This window comes from Vulpes vulpes, chromosome 14, assembly GCF_048418805.1.
Source record: "Vulpes vulpes isolate BD-2025 chromosome 14, VulVul3, whole genome shotgun sequence".
Lineage (NCBI taxonomy): Eukaryota > Metazoa > Chordata > Mammalia > Carnivora > Canidae > Vulpes > Vulpes vulpes.
Genome location: NC_132793.1, coordinates 112,413,529 through 112,431,623, shown reverse-complemented (window position 1 = coordinate 112,431,623; position 18,095 = coordinate 112,413,529). Strand labels below are relative to the sequence as shown.

At 41.0% G+C, this 18,095-nt stretch overlaps 1 protein-coding gene and 1 non-coding gene across 13 annotated transcripts in view; one reads left to right on the top strand and one right to left on the bottom strand.

Annotated features, from left to right (window-relative positions):
* PROM1 (prominin 1) overlaps positions 1–18,095 on the bottom strand; it is a 107,023-nt gene that overhangs the window by 36,995 nt on the left and 51,933 nt on the right. For all 12 annotated transcript variants that reach the window (XM_072737747.1, XM_072737741.1, XM_072737740.1 and 9 more), the window contains 4 exons: positions 17,798–18,003; positions 9,123–9,243; positions 7,080–7,143; positions 5,580–5,669 (listed from right to left, as the gene is read on the bottom strand). In XM_072737747.1, coding sequence (XP_072593848.1) covers positions 5,580–5,669; positions 7,080–7,143; positions 9,123–9,243; positions 17,798–18,003 — 481 coding nt within the window. The remainder of the gene's footprint in view (positions 1–5,579; positions 5,670–7,079; positions 7,144–9,122; positions 9,244–17,797; positions 18,004–18,095) is intronic.
* LOC112923610 (U2 spliceosomal RNA) lies at positions 1,774–1,963 on the top strand. The gene has a single exon (XR_003235727.1). It is a non-coding gene; the product is annotated as a U2 spliceosomal RNA (small nuclear RNA).

Below are 18,095 nucleotides of genomic sequence, written 5' to 3'. Positions count from 1 at the left end.
CACCCAGATATAGCTTAGTTATGGAGCTTCAGAGAGCTGGAATTAAACAGAACATGGTTTTGGATTCAGGCAAGTCTAAGTGTAGATCCCAGCCTTGCTACTCGCTGGTCACTGGAAACAGATTCCTGAAAGATTTTTAGCAATTTTCTCATCTGAAAATGGTGAAACCACCACCACATGCATCATGGAATGTGGGCATTAGGATGATCAGATTGAGATTCCTCAATGGCAGTGAATCCATCTGTTTTATTTGGGGAGCCTCACAGCCCAGGATACATTCTTATGCTAGGAAATCCTTGATAATTGTTTGCTATCCTCCTCACTTTTCTGAGGTGTAGAGCTGTGTATTCATGACCAGGGAGGTAACGAATTACAACTCTTTTCCACAGTGACTTAAAGCCACAGCAGTAGAAGATGTGAAATTTAAATCAGAGGGCACTGGTTTTCTTCTAAGCCAACAAGTCTTCCAGGCTCACAGAACAGACGGCAGAGCATCAAGCCACACTTGGGTGTTGCAAGGAAAAGTGTGAATGCCCTTAAAAGTCAGTTTCCCCAACTTTCCCTGGCAACCTCATAAAAACTGAGTGCTAAAGCAGCACGTATATGCACACGCGTGTGCACACACGCATGCACACATGCACACATATGCAATTTAATGCCTCGTGTTGTGGGATCTCCCCTGAGGTCTTATCCCAATTCTGTGATCACCTTGTTATAGCATCTTTAGCAAACTCTTCCACCTCGGGGGGATCTCCTCTGTAAATTGGGAAGCTGGTTCGGTCATCTCTTGGTTACTATGAGAGCTGATAATTCTAGGCCATGTCCTGGCAGGTCTGCTCTTAAGAGGTGCATTGCCTGTGTCACCCAATATGGCACCGCAGCCTAACTTTGATGATTTACCCTGAGACCTGAGGACGCTTCCAGGATTGGATGGTATGACCACTGGCCCCAAATTCTGTCACCTTATCTAGATATGAAATCTTAGCATCTGCTTCAGTCTTTCCTCTTGAATTGTGGTCCAGTCATGTCTTAACAGTATTGGAGATATAATATTTGAGACTCTGTCAGGGAGTCACTCTGGGTGTCAGTTTTTCATCTCTTGCATTTACCTCCCAGAATTATCAGCAAAGCATGGCTCATTTTAGAGGCTCAGTCAATGTCTACTAGAAACAAAGAACAAGGTTGCAGCTAAAAACACACAACAGAATGCAAGAGAGTGTGCCAAAGTACGCCTCCCATCACACAACACACGCTCCACATTTTAATGTAGTCTACCTCTCACAGTCCTTTCCATTTTAAGATAAGGTATTTTAAGGCAAGAGACAAGCAACAACAGCCTAGAATGATGGGTGATAAAATAAACTGATGGCCCAGAATACACGTGTCCATTTAAGCACAGTCTACAGACATCCCGGGTTATGGGTAACTATTTTGTCATGTGCCAAGAAAGACTTGGAGGTAATACACATATATTTTTTTCCAAAGGCTTCAAAGTATTTGATGTCTATAAAATATCTACTGGGTTACAACTCTGGGAGTCATTCCAGACTTAGCAAGATCACATATATTATGTATCTGAAGTCAGTGGAAAGATATTTCAGATTCTCAATTTTAGTTGATTAACATTTTACCAGCCATAGCACATTTCCTTTGTGGGTCCTGATCTGCAGCTCAAATAAGATTTACACAAATCATTTTGCATGTTTCTGCTCTCTCCAAAGCCACTAAACATGTAAAGCCGCAAAGGATTTTTAGCAAAAATTTTGTCAAAGCGTCAATTCTCAGCCTTTTGGCTAAGACCCAGTATAGGATCTGTTCTTAACAATTTAATATCAGATATGTCCTCTGTCTGAGGACAACACATTAAATAGTTTTTTGGAGTGGGGAGATGGAATGAGAATTTCCTCCATTGGCTCCACACATTGACCTGGTATCCAGTACCTCCAGGAAGGGTGCACCCTTTGAAGGACAAAAAAAAAAATTGTCAAAGCAGTTTATTAATCATATTATAAGAAGTTCTGGCAACACCACGGGCTGAACTTTAACTTATTCAGGCTATTTTTTAAAAAAAATAAAACTTTAACATTAATGTAGGAAGCACTGAAGCAACAACTAAATCTGTTTTAGTTGTCTTTAATCCAAAAAAAGGTATAATTCAAACATTAAAAATTGGGCAAATCATGGGTTAAAAGTAAAGGTACACAGCAACCACACTGCATCATTCATGTATTTTTGCACAGAATTTAGCATCACATGATTTTGGAGCTGGAGATCTTGGAAGACAAATTTTCCAAATGCCTGGAATCATCCTGTGGCTGTACGAGCTCCTGAACTCTAGAATTCTTCCTCCTCCAAAGTTACTCTGTGCTGTCTTGCCATGGACAGTACAGAAGCACCCTACATATTAATACTCAAATGGTGTTCGTACCCAAATACCATCTAGTGTGGACCAGGCTGCACAGGCTTCATAGTCAGACCTGCATCTAAATCCCAACTCCACCACTTCCTGGCTACCTGGTCTTGGTTACTTGATCTCTGAGCCTTACTGCCTTGAGTTGGTAAAACGGAGATGACTGTACTGATCACACAGAACTCTTGTGAGTACTAACAGCATTTAGGAAAAGCACCTGACATGTGGCAGGCCCTCGACACTCAAAAGTTTTCTAAATATTACTTTATGGCTAATGATTTCTATAAATACTTGCTATGGCCTTTGTTGGTTGACATCTCAGAAACCATGTCACCTGACTCCTGTGCTTCAGCAGACCTGTGTTTGGATGACATGTGTCCCACCTCCCATTTGAGGAGTGGGCCCTGGATATCCTCAGCCAGCCCATCTCCCCTGGGTCACACTGGTCCACAGATGGCTGTGGAATCCCAGGTGACCCAACTGGAGAGAAATCTGGTTGAGGAGGAAGAGCAATGTGGCTGGTGTTAGCCCTCTTGCAATTACAAGGGGAGTTTGTGTTAGAATGATACAGGCATTGTAGGGAACAGCTTGGTGGAAAGAATCTCACCACTAGATCAAGCCTTACCTGAAGCCAGTGTTAGTTACAAGAGCAAATAATCCCCTTAGTTGAAAGCCAGATAGAGACAGATTTTCCATATGTGTTGGGGAAATGACACATGATTACTCAAGAGATGCTCTTAAGAGAAGAGCCATAACTGGAGACATTTGATTGTAAAGGTCACAGAGCCAGCCCAACTCATCATTAATCCCTTGGTGAACTGCAAATATGTGAAACTATAATGAGGGGACATGGAGGATAATCAGCAAGAGTGATGGCGAAGACGTGAGAAGTGCAGGTTCAGTATCTTATGGGAATGATGACTCTCCCAGTGGGCCCCCCACCTCCTTTCACATTCTGTTCCTGTTGGTTGGTTAAATAATACCTCCTGCTAGCCACAGGACTTGGCAGGGCAGTGAGGGGCTCCTTGACAGTGTTGTCGAACTCCTGAAGCAGCTAAATTTGGAACTGCCATACTCTACTTTCTTGTCGTGTGTGCTATATTTCCTGCTGTTTAAGACACTTAAAGGGTCTTTGGCATTGATATCACAACAATGGCACCTCCAAAAGATCTCTAAGTATCAGAATTATCTGCAAAATTCCCAAAGCAAATGAAAACAGCTATAGTCTGATTTGAATAGATAGATATATCCACGAAGCACATGAAGGGCAACTAAAAAAAACCCAAAATCAAATGACTACAGACATAAAGTAAAAGATCAGGAAGCTTGTAAAGTCAAAGGAGTTGCCTAGCAACTGAAGCAGGATGATGAATGAAAGAATATAATCCATTTCTACTCCATAATCAGCGAAGTAACAGTATCCTACACTTAGAAAATTAAGGTAAGGTCTGCCAGCCTTTATTCGTTCAAGAAATGACAATTTGCTCCGGGCCAGACACTGTCTCCAGACACAAGCCAGGGGAATTAAGACATGAACAAAATCAACAGGTCTCGTCCTTAAGGAGCTCATTGCCTAATAAAGAGGGGCAATGTTGTAAATACTACAAATGAGCCATATTTTAGAGTCATAAAGTAAGGAACAGAAATCAGGGGGCTGTCGTGCTCTATTATGGGCAAAGGAGGAGATGAGACATGAGGAGGAGCTTGTAGACAACAGAGCACTTTGCTATGGTCTGGTAGGTAGGTGAGATGCTGTCAGAAAGAGCCTGTGGCATTTCAGGCCAAGGAAGCACACCCAATACAAGGGTCTGAGAGAGAATTATGCCTGCAGAGATCTGCAGGAGAATAAACACTGAGATTCATGGCTTGGAAGGAAAGGTTTACGGGTTAGAGGGTTGAGATGGGAAGTGGACTAGAAGGATAGGCAGGGACTGGGTATGGAAGGAAGGAAGGAAGGAAGGAAGGAAGGAAGGAAGGAAGGGAAGAAGGGAGAAAGGAAGGAATGAGCAAAGAAGGAGCTACATGTAAAAATCTAAGAGGAAGGCAGGAGGCATGGGTATTTGCAGTCACATCCCTTCTGTGGGCCTCAGTTTCCTTGCATTGGAAGGACACAGTTGGTGATGAGGAGAGCAGGGGCCAGGGAAGTATCTAAGGCATCCATGGCAGAGGACGCATCTTCCAGGTGCAGTAGTTCCACTGCTGGGTCAAGGTGAACAGCAAGGGATGACTAATCAGTTGGTTAAAATTAATTTTACCAACTCCTGGCCTGTTCTGTGTACCATCTATTTTCGTACATCCATCTGAGTCTTTTAACTCTATGGAGGGGACGAGGGTGGCAGGGAGGAATGCCAAAAGGAACAGGTTTAACTTTCCAGCTTCTACACGAATCCTTCCTTTGTGGACTGTTTTGTCGGGAATCCTGGCTCACGACAGTAAAATTCACAGTGGCAGGTTGACAAATGCGATACGTAGATGAAATTATTCTATCAGATGCTGAACACAGATATCGCCTCAACATTTGGAAGAGCCTAGGAGTCTTATTTTCATTGCAACTGAATATGTTGTTTCTTAAAATCAGCACATCTGCTCCCTTAAATCATCAACAGTGGGTCTGAAGATACCCCTCTATATTCCTCTTTTCTAAAAGTTGTTCTTTCCAATGCGGGGGGTGGGGTAGGAAAGAGTAACCAATAGACATACCCAGAGACCTAAAATTCTCTAGGTTACTCATCTTCTATAGCAAGAGTCGACAACCTTTTTCTGCAAAGGGCTGGAAATATTGTAGGCTTTGTGGGCCACAGGGTCCCTGCTGCAACTGTTCGTAACTCTGTGGTCAGTCACTGTGGAAGGAGCCGCAGATGCCAGCTAGCCGGACAAGCACGGCTGCCTTCTGATCACTGTCTTTACAGAAACAGGTGGCAAGCTCCTATCACATTCTGCTGTGATTACTTCAAAGGACTTTTAGACAATTAGTACAACCTCTTTGGCAGAAGCTTTTTTTTTTTAAAGAAAACAACAAACCAAACCAAAACACTGCAAGGCTGTGTGTCTCTAACTGGTCTGTTGGCATGCCCACATCTGGGGAACAGAAGAAAGGGGAGCGTGATCCTGGGAAGCCAGAGACTTCCAGGGCAAACACTCTTGTGTCCATTCCTAGCATAGGACTTACATTCAGCCATGGCCTTGATGTCATCAAGCACGGGGATCACTTTGGGTCTCAGCTGGTCATGAATTCCGCCTCCTAGCAATGACTTAATATCTAAATTCAAAGAAGCAGAAGGGGTTGTGAGGGTAGGCTCCACAAATTTCCCCTTTTCACCTGCATTTTCCTCCTGCTGCAGGATTTCCTCCCTTGGAAAGCCATCTGTGGTCTCTCCTGCCCCCTTGTCATCCTTGACCTCAAGTAGGTGTTGATTTCTGGGGACATGTCTTCCTGCTATTCAAAGTCCCCCCACCAGCAGTCCTGGGTACAAAGGCAGTCAGCACGGACTGGGTATTTAACATTATAGGTGCCTCCCCAACCCACCCCACCTCTGCTTTCCGAAAGTTTTTTGTCATCTCTGACAAATTTTTTTTTTGTCATCTCTGCCTTTATGGAAGAACGAACATTAGGACCAGTTTTCAGTAACATAAAGGATTCTTGCTTTCATGAGGAAAGGAGAAAAGTGAAAACATCTCTCCTTGCTGGTTTTGCAGAGACAGCGAGACTGGTGCCCCCAAGCACCTTCCCTGGGAATCACACCCAGCATGTCAGGGTCGAGCACCAGAGCTCTGTGCTGTCTGTGAGCATCTCCACCTACTGTGTGCATGTTAGCAAGATGTGTCCGATGGTACCAGAAAGCCTAAGAAGGGTGATTTGGGGGTTATGGGAAGGCTCCAAAAATCTTCCATATAAATTAACGGTAATTGTTTCTTTTCTTTATGCCATTTTGTGTTACAAAAGTATTCACAGGAACGCCCAGCTTTCGGATGGCAGGAAATCTGTACTAGGAACACGATGTTTATAATGTGGAGTCATACCTGCTTGTGTCCCCAATCTCCTTGCAAGACCAGAGTTTCCCAACTATGGCACTATCAGTGTTTTGAGCTGGAATATTATTTCTTGTAGGGGCTGTCCTGTGTGTTGCAAGGTGTTTATAAGCATCTCTGGCCCCCTGACCAACAGATGCCAGTAGCACTGTCCCCAGCCTCACCCGCGGACAACAATGTCTCCAGATGTCACCCAAGGCTGTCTTGAAGGCAAAACAACCCCTGGCTGAGAAGCCCTGAGCAAGAGGCTGTAGACATGCAGAGACCAGAACTAGCCAGCCCTCTATCTCTGAAGCCCACTGGTTTCTCTGGGGAGCCCATTTCTGTCTGTCACCATGGACCCGACAGAGACTCATGTCCTCTGTCACATGGAGAAGGAAAAACAAGCACTGGTGACCACAGAAAAATCAAAAGTATTTTTACAATAAAGGCTGGCTTTTACTCATTGGGTAGCAAGCAGCCAATCTTCTCTAACCTCTGTGACTCTGGGGAATTGTTCTGTTTTGCCTCAAATCTGAGGCAGAAGTTGGCATACTTCCTCACATGGCACATGTTTTATGGGACATGGCCTCAGTGATTTCTAGCCAAAACCAACCAACCAAAAAACAAACGAATTTGAGGCAACTTTAAGTTTACTCACTATCCAGATCTGAGAATGCCTTTTCTTTAGTGCTTGTGTACTGGCTCAGCACATAGTTGATTTGCTAAAAAACAACAACAACAACAAAAAAAAACATTGCATGAAACTCTTCTAAAGTCCAAAGCCACAGTAAAGAGACATTTAACAAAAGCTATTCTGAGTCAGAACATTTTAAAAAGAAAGCAGCTTCTTAGAGATATCTCTATTTTCTGATACCCAGACTTCTTAATAATACTCCAAAACTTATCATCTTAGGAAATATGATGTATAATTTGTCCTGATTCTGAGCATTGGCTCTGTAAAGAGTTGGGGCAGGGCCAGCTTGGCTGGGGACAAATGGGCCCCTCTCCTGATGGGGCCTCTCGTCTTCTAAGCAGCCAGCCAGGGTATTTTCACACCATGGTCTTGGCAGCAGGAGAACAGGAGTGGACACAGTGAGCTTTCTGGAAGCCTGAGGTCAGGGTTAGCACAAGGGCACATCTACTGCTTTTTTTTTTTTTTTTTGGTCAAAGCATGTCACAGGCACAGACCAGATTCAAGGGGTTTGAAACACATCCACCTCTTCACAGGAGAGATAAAAAGAATTTGAGGCCATTAGTAATCTATTGCAGTAGGAACCACCATTTTATTCAGTGGCTACTACTGAGCTGGCCCCCAAAGGGGCTGCTTAATCTCCTGTCTTCTGTGGCCCAGTGGACCTGCTTCCCCATCCCCTCCACAGCACTGGGTGCTACCATTTGTTAAATAACCACCGCCAATCTCCTCAGCGAAAATATACATCAGTATTCAAATTTTCATTTTTCCAACTACTAGAGTAAGATTAAATATCTCATTATGTTTGTGGCCAGTCATATTTCCTCTGTAAACTGACTAGTCACTTTTTGCCCATTTTAAAAATACATTTGTTAGACTTCTTCATATATTTTGAACTAGACAAGTTTCCCCAGAAGTCATAATAATTTACTATCCTTCCAAGATTATGAAAGCAATCCCAAAGTTTACCAGCCATTACTACTATATACTTAATGTTGCCAACTTTTTTGGAAAAGGGTTTTACTTTGGAGTCTTCAGAATGGTGGGTAAAAATCATGAATTTTTATTCACAGATTGGGAAAAGGAAACATTTCCCTCTTATAAAGCTATGAATAAAATTAGCTTCTCTAACCTCAAATATCAAAAAAAAAAAGCTTGAATTTTTTGCTCTTTCAGTTCCAACCCCATTTTTAAAAACTGCTACAGTATTTAATATGTTTAGTATTGTTTAGAATATAATAAATTTACAAGAGCACATCTCTGTGTGAAAAGACCCATGGAATCTGATGGGGTCTGATTGTAAATTCAACAGGAAGGCATCCTCCTCCACATACTGGTACCCATCAGCTCAGCATCAAGTATTTGGGCTGCTTTCTGCTCAGACACTTTTAAAAACAATATTCTGTACAAGCAAGACACCAACATACTTCTCTGGGATACAGAAAAAATATGCCCTCCAGCCACCCTGTCCCCCTTCTCTCAAAACAACTTCTCTGTGTGTGTTTGTACATAAACGTGTGTGTGTATGCACATGTGTCTACATGTGTGTGCATATCCCCTTCCCAAGGAATTCTACACATCTATGCAGATATTAGCAAATGGGTGTTTATAAAGCAGAAAACTCTTCTGTAACTTCATGCAAATGATGGGTAATTAACTATCTTGCCAAAGAGAAAGGACGATGGCCCCCAAAGATTTTTCTTTAAAAAAAAAATCACGAGAACCATAAAATAGTCAAGCAGTTTTATAAGTACTATAATTTTATGTTATACCTTAAAATAAAGTAAAATAAAATAATAAAATAACAACACCAGTTCTAAAATAACTCTTCCGTATGTTTTTGAACATCACTCATTGGGCCGTTATTTCTCATCTACAGAATTAAAAGGTAGTATCTATCTACACTGATTTCTTGGGTTCCTAGAAGTCCAAATGAGATTCCAAATACATACAGGGATCAGAAAGGCCCCAAACACAAAGTGCCACGGGAGACACAGTTGTGGTTTTTACCGCTGGAGTTCCGATCAGGAGGGTTCTTAAGTCTTTTAAGTTGCTCTCTGCTAGTTTCCGAGTCTTCTCGATCCGGGTCCTCAGGTGGTGGTTTGCCACAAAACCATAGATGATACCCACACTGCAGGAAATGGAAAAGAGAAGGGAGGGCATTTACTATGTGATCTGTGGTCTTCTGGCCAGGCACAGAGAGAGCAGCTCTGCAGGTGCGAGGTGAGCAGGGCTCCCAAGCGGGGGGCCCCCACCCAACCCTCTCCCACTGCCACCGCTTTCCTGCCGAGATCCCATAATCCAACATGTGGGTCACAAAATGAGACTCAGTCCTCTCACAGGAGACACACAACCACTTAAGATATGTTATTCTGGGGATCCCTAGGTGGCTCAGCGGTTTGGTGCCTGCCTTTGACCCAGGGCATGATCCTGGAGTCCCGGGATGGAGTCCCACATCGGGCTCCCTGCGCGGAGCCTGCTTCTCTCTCTCTCTCTCTCTCACACACACACAAATAAATAAAATCTTTTAAAAAAAAGTATGTTGTTCTGCTGAATATGAATCTTATAAATGGAACAATGATCCCACTAAATGGTGGAGGGAACAGAAGGAGCAAAGCTTATGAGGCTGCGTGTGCAACATAGTGCCCTTCTTGCGCACATGCGAATGCAGGTACACACCCTCCTGCCTGGGGCACACACAAACCCACCCCACCCACATACCTCTGCTCCCTCCTAAGATGACTATCAGGCAAAATACCAAAATGGTAAGAATGGTTTGGGCTTCCCAACATTTTTTGCTCTAATTGTCTTTATTACTTTATCACCCAGGTGGAAAAGAAACATGAGTTACCACTTTAGTATTAAACTGTCACATGGGAAGCTGCAGTAGCATACATACTGTATCATTCTATTTTATATAATGTACGAAATCAAGAAGCCAATGGTGCTAAAAGTCAGTGTTTGTATTTGGAGAGGGGCGGCTATTGACATCATCGCCATGCTCACGTCATGCAAGTTGATGCCTATGTACTTATGATGTGGACACTCTTCTCTAAGTAAAACAACACTATGAAAGGTATCTTGCATGGAAAGTTACTCTACAGGAATATTAAAAAGTGTTCAAGTTTTCAAGCCATCTAAAATGTCTGCAATTAATCATTTTAAGGGCTCTTAATTCTAACTAGTTACTAACAATCCCAACTTAAATTAATTTGACGGGTTAGTTTGTTTTTGCGTCAAAGCCTTCCAACATTAAAACGTTACATTGAAAAAAAAACAAAACAAAACAAAAAAAAAACAACAAAAAAAAAACGTTACATTGAAAATTGCTAATTACCAAGGCCCTTCTGGATTTAGCCACTAGATGGCAGCAAGGAATTACCTAACCTGACACAACAGGCTTTAACCTACAGAAGTTAATGACAAAATTGTTCATTTGTAACCATCCAGTGGAAGGTATGGATAGGTTTCTAGAACAAAGGTTTGCAAATAATAGGCCAAATTTGTAGCCAAGTGTCAGTTTTTGCACCCAAAGTCCCATAATCCCTAGCAATGCCTCAGTCTTGGGAAATGGGGATAGTCATTCACCCTATTTATAGTCATGATTCGTTCCAAGCAGCATTGGTTCATTGCTGGTCTCATTTAAAACATATTTTCCCACAGTAGAATTCCATAGGTATATTAAGTTTTCCAAACTGATCCCAAAAAGTCTGTAACATACAATGTTGGACATTTCTTATGGTTAACAAGTCACTGTGGAATGTGTACTAGGGTAGGAACATGAGACATGGGTTCTAGCCCCACTGCTACCCCTAACTCACACGGAGGGAGCTTGAAAACGTCACTCTCATTTTGTGAGCTACAGCAGATATTACAAAACTGAAAATTAAATTGGATAAGTACTTCTTGAACTGCAAAGGGAGGAGGTCCTGGATGTCCACAAGTTCTCTAAGACCATTTTTAAAAGTTTGGGTTCATGCTGATGGAAATTAAAAAAAAAAAAAGAACATTAACAATAGTCTGTGCCATTTGGAATGATCACCTTACAATCCATCTTCGCCATCCTTAAGTCTGCACTGGTATTTTTTGAGACAGGTAGCATACCATAAAAATATAGCTATTAAATGATGCGCTCATGCCAAACAAGGCCAAATGACCCAACACAATGTTGGAGTAGTATGAACAGAAGAAGAGAAAAAGTTGGGTTGTAGCAATGCACCTGCAGCTTTGTCATGCCCAATTTCAAATGTTCCATCTCATGATGCGTCGGGGCCACCACCTGAATACACCTGCCCATCACAGCATTTCACGCTGGGGGCCCCTTGCTGTCTTTCTCTCTGCAGCATGACCACACTGCCATTCATCATTTTGTTATAGAAGAAGTCAAAACGAACTTGGAAAACAAACAACAGGTCCAAGTCCACCTGGCTTTCACTGGGCACCCTGGATGGGAGAAGAACCTCCTTGCCTTGAACTCTCAGAGGGCTCTCCCTGAAATTCTGGTGGGCTACTTCTCACTTCATACTTTAATTTGCCCTTATTTCTACCCATGTTTAATTTCCCTAGAAAGGAGTGGAAACTGCTTCCTTGTCAGCTTTGGATAAATGATGGGTCTCTTGTCCATGGTGGGTGCTCAATGAAAGTGGACTTAAGGAGTGGGCTTTGTTTCATTTGATCCATTTAGAAGATTAGCCATATGTTTGGAATGCCTAGGTCATAAACTGCCTTTGTTCCTTTATTGAACATCGCATCTTGGCCTTTTGGCTAAGATCAAGTGTTCCTTTACTGAACAAATGCCTTTACTCAAAAGATCATCAATCAGTAAAATGAGTTGCAATACAACTTTGCAATAAAATGTTGAATTTCAATGTGATGTATTTAAAAATACCTACATTTCTGCCAATCAGTTATGGGTCCAATTAAAATGAAAGCATCGATCTTTTTAAAAAAACAAACTGTCCTAAACAGAATTCTGGAATAAAATTCAGCAGCTTCCAAAGCTGATTTTCAGACCCATAACACATTGTAAATCCTATATTTAAATTAAGGATGGCAAATCCAAATGCCTACATAGCCAGGCAGAAAGCACAAGGGGCAAAAGTGTATGGTACAAAACTCTGCTAGCTGGGAGGTCACAAGTGGGAGTGGGAGCAGGTGCTCTGTCTGGCAGGTACCACCATGATGTGAGACCAGTATTGTCAGATCTTCCAGTTACTAACAAAAATCTGGAGGTTTGGATTTTTATGTAAAATCATCCCTTTTTAAATATTACCAACTAATTTAAAAAAGCCTCTAAATACTATGCAAGCCAACTGATAGTCTCCATTTGTGATCTCTACTTTAAAACACCTATTTATTTATGCTTTATTTTATTTAGTTATTAGAAAGAGAGAGTGTGTGGGCACAGATGGAGGAAGGGACAGAGGGAGAGAGAGAGAATCTCAAGCAGGCTCCACACCCTGAGATCAGGACCTGAGCCAAAATCAAGAGTCGGATGCTTAACTGACGGAGCCACCTGGGAGCCCTTTAAAATTCCCATTTAGGGACATCTAGGTGGCTCAATGATTGAGCATCTGCCTTTGGCTCAGGGCGTGATCCCAGGGTCTTGGGATGGTGTACTGCATCAGGTTCCCTGTAGGGGGCCTGTTTCTCCTTCTGCCTGTGTCTCTGCCTCTCTTTCTGTGTTTCTTATGAATAAATAAAATCTCAAAAAAAAAAAACAAACCTCCCACTTGAACACAGAGAATTAAAAAGTTATGTTTTTGGTGCCCTTGATTTACAAAGTCTTTATTACTCAATACATTTTTTAAGTAAAAAAAAAATCACATGAATTAATGTTTTTGTTTTTGTTTAAACAACTATCAGTCAGCTATTAGAATAGAACACTGAGGGAAATTCTTCTCACCCAAAAAGGAAATAAAATTTCAATGACTATTAGCAATCTGGCATTTGATGTGTGTTTTTATGCAGTACAATAAAATCTTTTGAAATGTTTAGCCAAAGACAGGAATTTTAATTTTTATGGCATATTAGTTTTACATCTTCTATATTTTATTATGGACAGACCAATTTTATCTCATATACACTTAAAAGCAAATACTTAAAGCTTTTGAAAAACTAAGATTCAACCTGAAAATCTGTAGCAATTTTTTCCCTACCAATTTCCACTGACTTAATGAAATTAGCCAATAAAAGCCAAATAACTGCTTTCAGCCTATAACTGATCTCTTATTTTGTAAAGACAATTTTTAAATTTTAATTTTAAATAACTATTGCTCTTATTCACATTAAGAAAGTCTCATGATTTTCAAGCATGCTGGCTCAGTTTCTTTTCTAGAACCTTGTGGACTCTAAGCCAGGAATTGACCATCACAATCCTAATAAAAAAAAATGAATTTTGAAAGTAGCCATCTTCCTGGCAGAGACTAGGATTCAATTTTCACCACAACAATTGACAAAAGCTGACTTACTGTAATCAGAAACGTAGAAATATACTGGAAAAATAATGGCATGGCTGTTACTTTTTGGTTGTTGTCCACCACCTTTTTGGAATTCTGAAAAATGCAGTGATGACAAAGCACAAAGGAAAGAAAGGAGAGGAAACTTGGCTTTTTCTGGAGTCAGACACATCTGCTTAAACAGTCTACAGCAAGAGATGGAAATTCAATCTTCTGCTGATGGTCAAACAGCCTTACATAAACATATGTCAACGTCTGTGAATTCTAACATTCCACAGCTGCCTTTGGAAAAGCTCAGAGAAAGAACAGGACCACATATATTCCATATATATGAGGGGGCCTTTCTCCTTAACACCTGTGCCTTTCTCAATTAAAAAAAAAAAAGATTTAATTTGTTTTAAATTTTAAAAAATGGAAGAAAAATAAGGGTACTCAAGACTAATATAAAAATCAACTTCAGGATTAACTGTTATGCAGTATATAGCCACAAAATGAAGCTGAGACTGATTTAAAAGGCAAGTAAGCTACTTTGGATTTATCAAAGAGTTTTTTAAAAAATCATATCCAAAGATTATTTATCAATTATATCCAATCTCTGCTGAGGTTAGTGTAAGCCAGAGGCTATACCTCCTTTTCTTTCTCTGTCTTCTAGCTTTATTGACATGCTTTTGCCTCTTATTTTTTCTTTTTCTTTTCTTTTCTTTTTTTTTAGAGAGTGAAAGCCTGTGCACTGACAAGCAATGTGGGGAGGGACAGAGGGAGAGAGAGAGAAAGTCTTAAGCAGACTTCACACCCAGTGTAAAGCCTGATGCAAGGTGGGGCTCAATCTCATGACCCCAAGATCAGGAGGTGAGCCAAAATCAAGAGTCTGATTCTCAACTGTTCAACTGACTAAGCCACCCAGGTGCCCCTCCCTCTTATTTTATCTAATATGATTTTATGGACATACTTTCTTCTCCTTTCTATCTAACTGTAACGTAAAAATCTTTGCTTTCCCCAGGCCTTCATCTTTTTGGCCGGTTTTGATTACCTGGAAGTAATACAGAGCTACTATTCAACTCATAATGTTGAAAATACTTGCAAATCAATTGTGGTTTCAAAAGAAAGATATCATAATATCTATTCCAAATGTAAAAATGCAAGCCAAGAAGTTTAAACTTCTAATGTGAGCTTAAGGTAAACTAAACAACCTCTAACACTACTTTTTTAGAGCTATTTATGATTCAGATATAAGTTCAGTAGATTATGGAAAGTTTGTTTAAATTTGTCACTTAGCTTCAAATAGATGATCAACTTTGTTTAAATTATATTGAAATTTAAGATGTGGTTTTTACATTAATAAGTTTTACTTGGGTGGAGAAAAATATCTCAACTGAATGTAGAGGATGCTATAGAGAATCACACCATGTATGTTTTTAAAGAATTTTCTAAACTAAAATATCCCTGGAAGGAAAAAAAAAAAAAAAACACACATACAACTTATCTAAATGTATTTGATGGATCTGAGTTCTGAAGAATTAAAAAATAACTGTAGCATTCATTTTACATATAAATGAAAGCCGGGTTTATTTCTGACTTTGTAGCTTTATTGTTCACATATTTTAGTACTTTAAACATTTTTTTAAAGACTTTATTTTATTTGAGAGAGTATGAGCCAGAGGGACAGAGGGAGAGAGGGAAGCAGACACCCCACTGAGCACAGAGCCCTGCACAGAGCCCTACCTGGGCTCAATCTCAGAACCATGAGATCGTGACCTGAGCCAAGGTCAAATGCTTAACCCACAGAGCCAACCAGGTGCCCACTGGCACTTTAAACATAATGTAAATAATTTAAACAGTTCAGGGTGAAGTACAACATATCTGGCACATAATTACGTATAATGTAAATAAAAGCCCAATTTAAAAATAGAAACTAAATATAGAATGTGTGCTTCATTAAAAAAATGGAAAGTCTATTATTACATATGTAAACATTTATTTGGGTAAACAAGAAGTTACATGCAACAAAAAATGTTCCTCAAATTATGGCACATGTATTTATGTCAAGTGAAAACTATTAACTTGTTAAATAAGTAATCATGTTAACAAGAAGCCCTTGGGGCAAGTATTTTCAGATGACATTTTGTCACGTGAGCCTCATCTTTGATGTCCAGAGTATGCCTCTAGAGAGGGAGAAGCACAGCTGTCCAAGTCTCTGGATGAATGAAAGATGGAAGTTTTAGTCTTAAAAGAAAAGCACAAGGATCCCTACTGGGTCTGACAGGTCTTTGGACTGCAACTGACACTTTTCTAGTAGCTGGAGAGGAAGTAACCACTCCCACAGCTGGAGGGTCTGTGCATTCCTGAAAATATTTCAAACACAAAGCAGAGAGACAGGGACATCTGAAATTACCATTGACTTGATCTCAAGCTGCTTTTCAGAATTCACCGTACAGGGACAGATTCAAATAATTTACAAAGAGAGAGTGAGGAGATAGAGACAAGAGAAAAAAAAGAAGAAAAAAAAAAAACCCTCCCTGGTGGTCAAACAAGGGTGTGTGAAATTAGCAACCCATTTACTTGGGTCCTGTTAGCACACAGACTGTTAAAGTCTATTAACTATTTTCAGAAAAAGTATATCTTTATTCCAAAAAAATGCCCCGGAATCAGTGGTGATGCACTCGCGTTTTTGCTCTTTGTGGAGATTTTTTTGGTTAAGTTTAATTTTTGGTGCAATTAGTTCAGTAAGTAACACCTGAGCGTATCTCCTATACGGAGATAATTCAAAAGAGACAAAAAGTCTGTCTGCAATGAGAAGTTGATTTCCTTCCTACCCTCCACAACCAGCAAATTTCCTTCCCAGAGGCAACCACTGTTGCCAGGTGGCAAGCCTACCACATATGTTCTATGCAAATATAACCAAGTATTTGTGTCTCTCTCCTTTTTCATTTTTGTCCCAGGGCCTGCTTCTGTCAATTTGTCTCTCCTGGGGACTGTTTCCTATTTTCATGTCTAGAGCTGCCCGGTCCCGTCCAAAAGGTGTATTGTGTTCCGATGAATGATCACCCCAAAGCATGGGTCCTATCAAGACCCTGCTAATGGTCATACTGCAAGAACTTCTTGGATTTCCAGCTAACACTTCAGCTGGTTGGCCAGGTTCAATTGTTTGTTTAATTTTGTTCAATTTATGTTTAATTCTGAATTCTGCTTAAATTCCCTTCCATTGGTTATTTAGCAAAACCTGAGATATCCTACTTATAGCTACCGAGCAAATGCAGTGCTTGGAGAAAACAGCGAGGGGGAGGCTGACTTCCTGTCCTCACTGTCTCTGTGTGTCCTTGGCGGCCTAGCATTATTCACATTGTGGGCACTTTATTTCTGTTGCTAAAAGTCAGGACATTTCATTGGCTGCATGAATGAGGAGATGTGAAATGATGACCAAATAACCCAACCAAGGGGATCAGTGGTGGAGGGGCAGACGGAGAGGGAGAGACAGAGGCTCCTAAGCAGACACTGCACTGAGTGCAGAGCCGGATGTGGGGCTCGATCTCACAACCCTGAGATCACCACCTGAGCAGAAACCGAGAGCTGGACACTTAATGGACTGCGCCACCCAGGCGCCCCTAAAATGTTACTGTCCTAAAGGCAGTGTACTTCCGATTGGTCAGTCTGTTGGAAAGCTCATGGCAGCAGAAGGAATTGCAGAAGAAACATTCTAAATCATGAAGCGTGTTCTAGGCTTTGGGAGAGGGTAGCAGCGTCACTGCAAATCCAAGAAGGCTGAGTTTATTATTAGAAAGTTAATTCTATTCTACAGTATTCTCACATTCCCCAATTCAGGGACTATACCTATCTTTCAAGATCCCTTTGAATGTACAAATCAACTAGCAAATGCTCTGCCTTCTGCAGGCCGCCTGTCTCCAAACAGCTATTTAAGGAAGGCGCTGCTGTTCTGGGAGGTAAATACTTTTTGCAGGCCAAGATTTATCAGCTTGTCTTCAAGATGAAAAAAAAAAATGCCGAAGAGTTGGCTTGGCATGTAAATTAGGGCAGCCTGATTACAACACTAACTTCTGTGCATAGTGACATTGTGTTTGAACCATCCTGGACACGCATTTTTTGTTTTCTGTTTTATGAGTGTGCTGTTGTTGTTATTTTGCTTTCAACTCCTGGGTTTAACAGTTACCACATGGGACATTCCTCACCCACCCCAAACACAAATCAGCTGTCCTCCCAGATTCTACTTGCCTTATGAATATACAAATCACCAGGAGGGAGACTGTAAAGTATTTCCTCAGGAAGGCCCCGTTTTTCTTCTGTCGCTGATGCATTTCTCCACCACATTTGTTACAGCAACGACACAGACCAAAGCAAAATCCCACCAGCGGCATCAGAATAACAAAGAGCAGCCCCAGGACAGCACAAATAATAATCCCGATTTCATAGTAGATAATCTGCAAGTCAAACAAAAGAAACAGCATATACTGTAACACAAAATACCAAGTAGCACATTCCATAGCTTGCATGTTTCATTCGTTTTAACCTA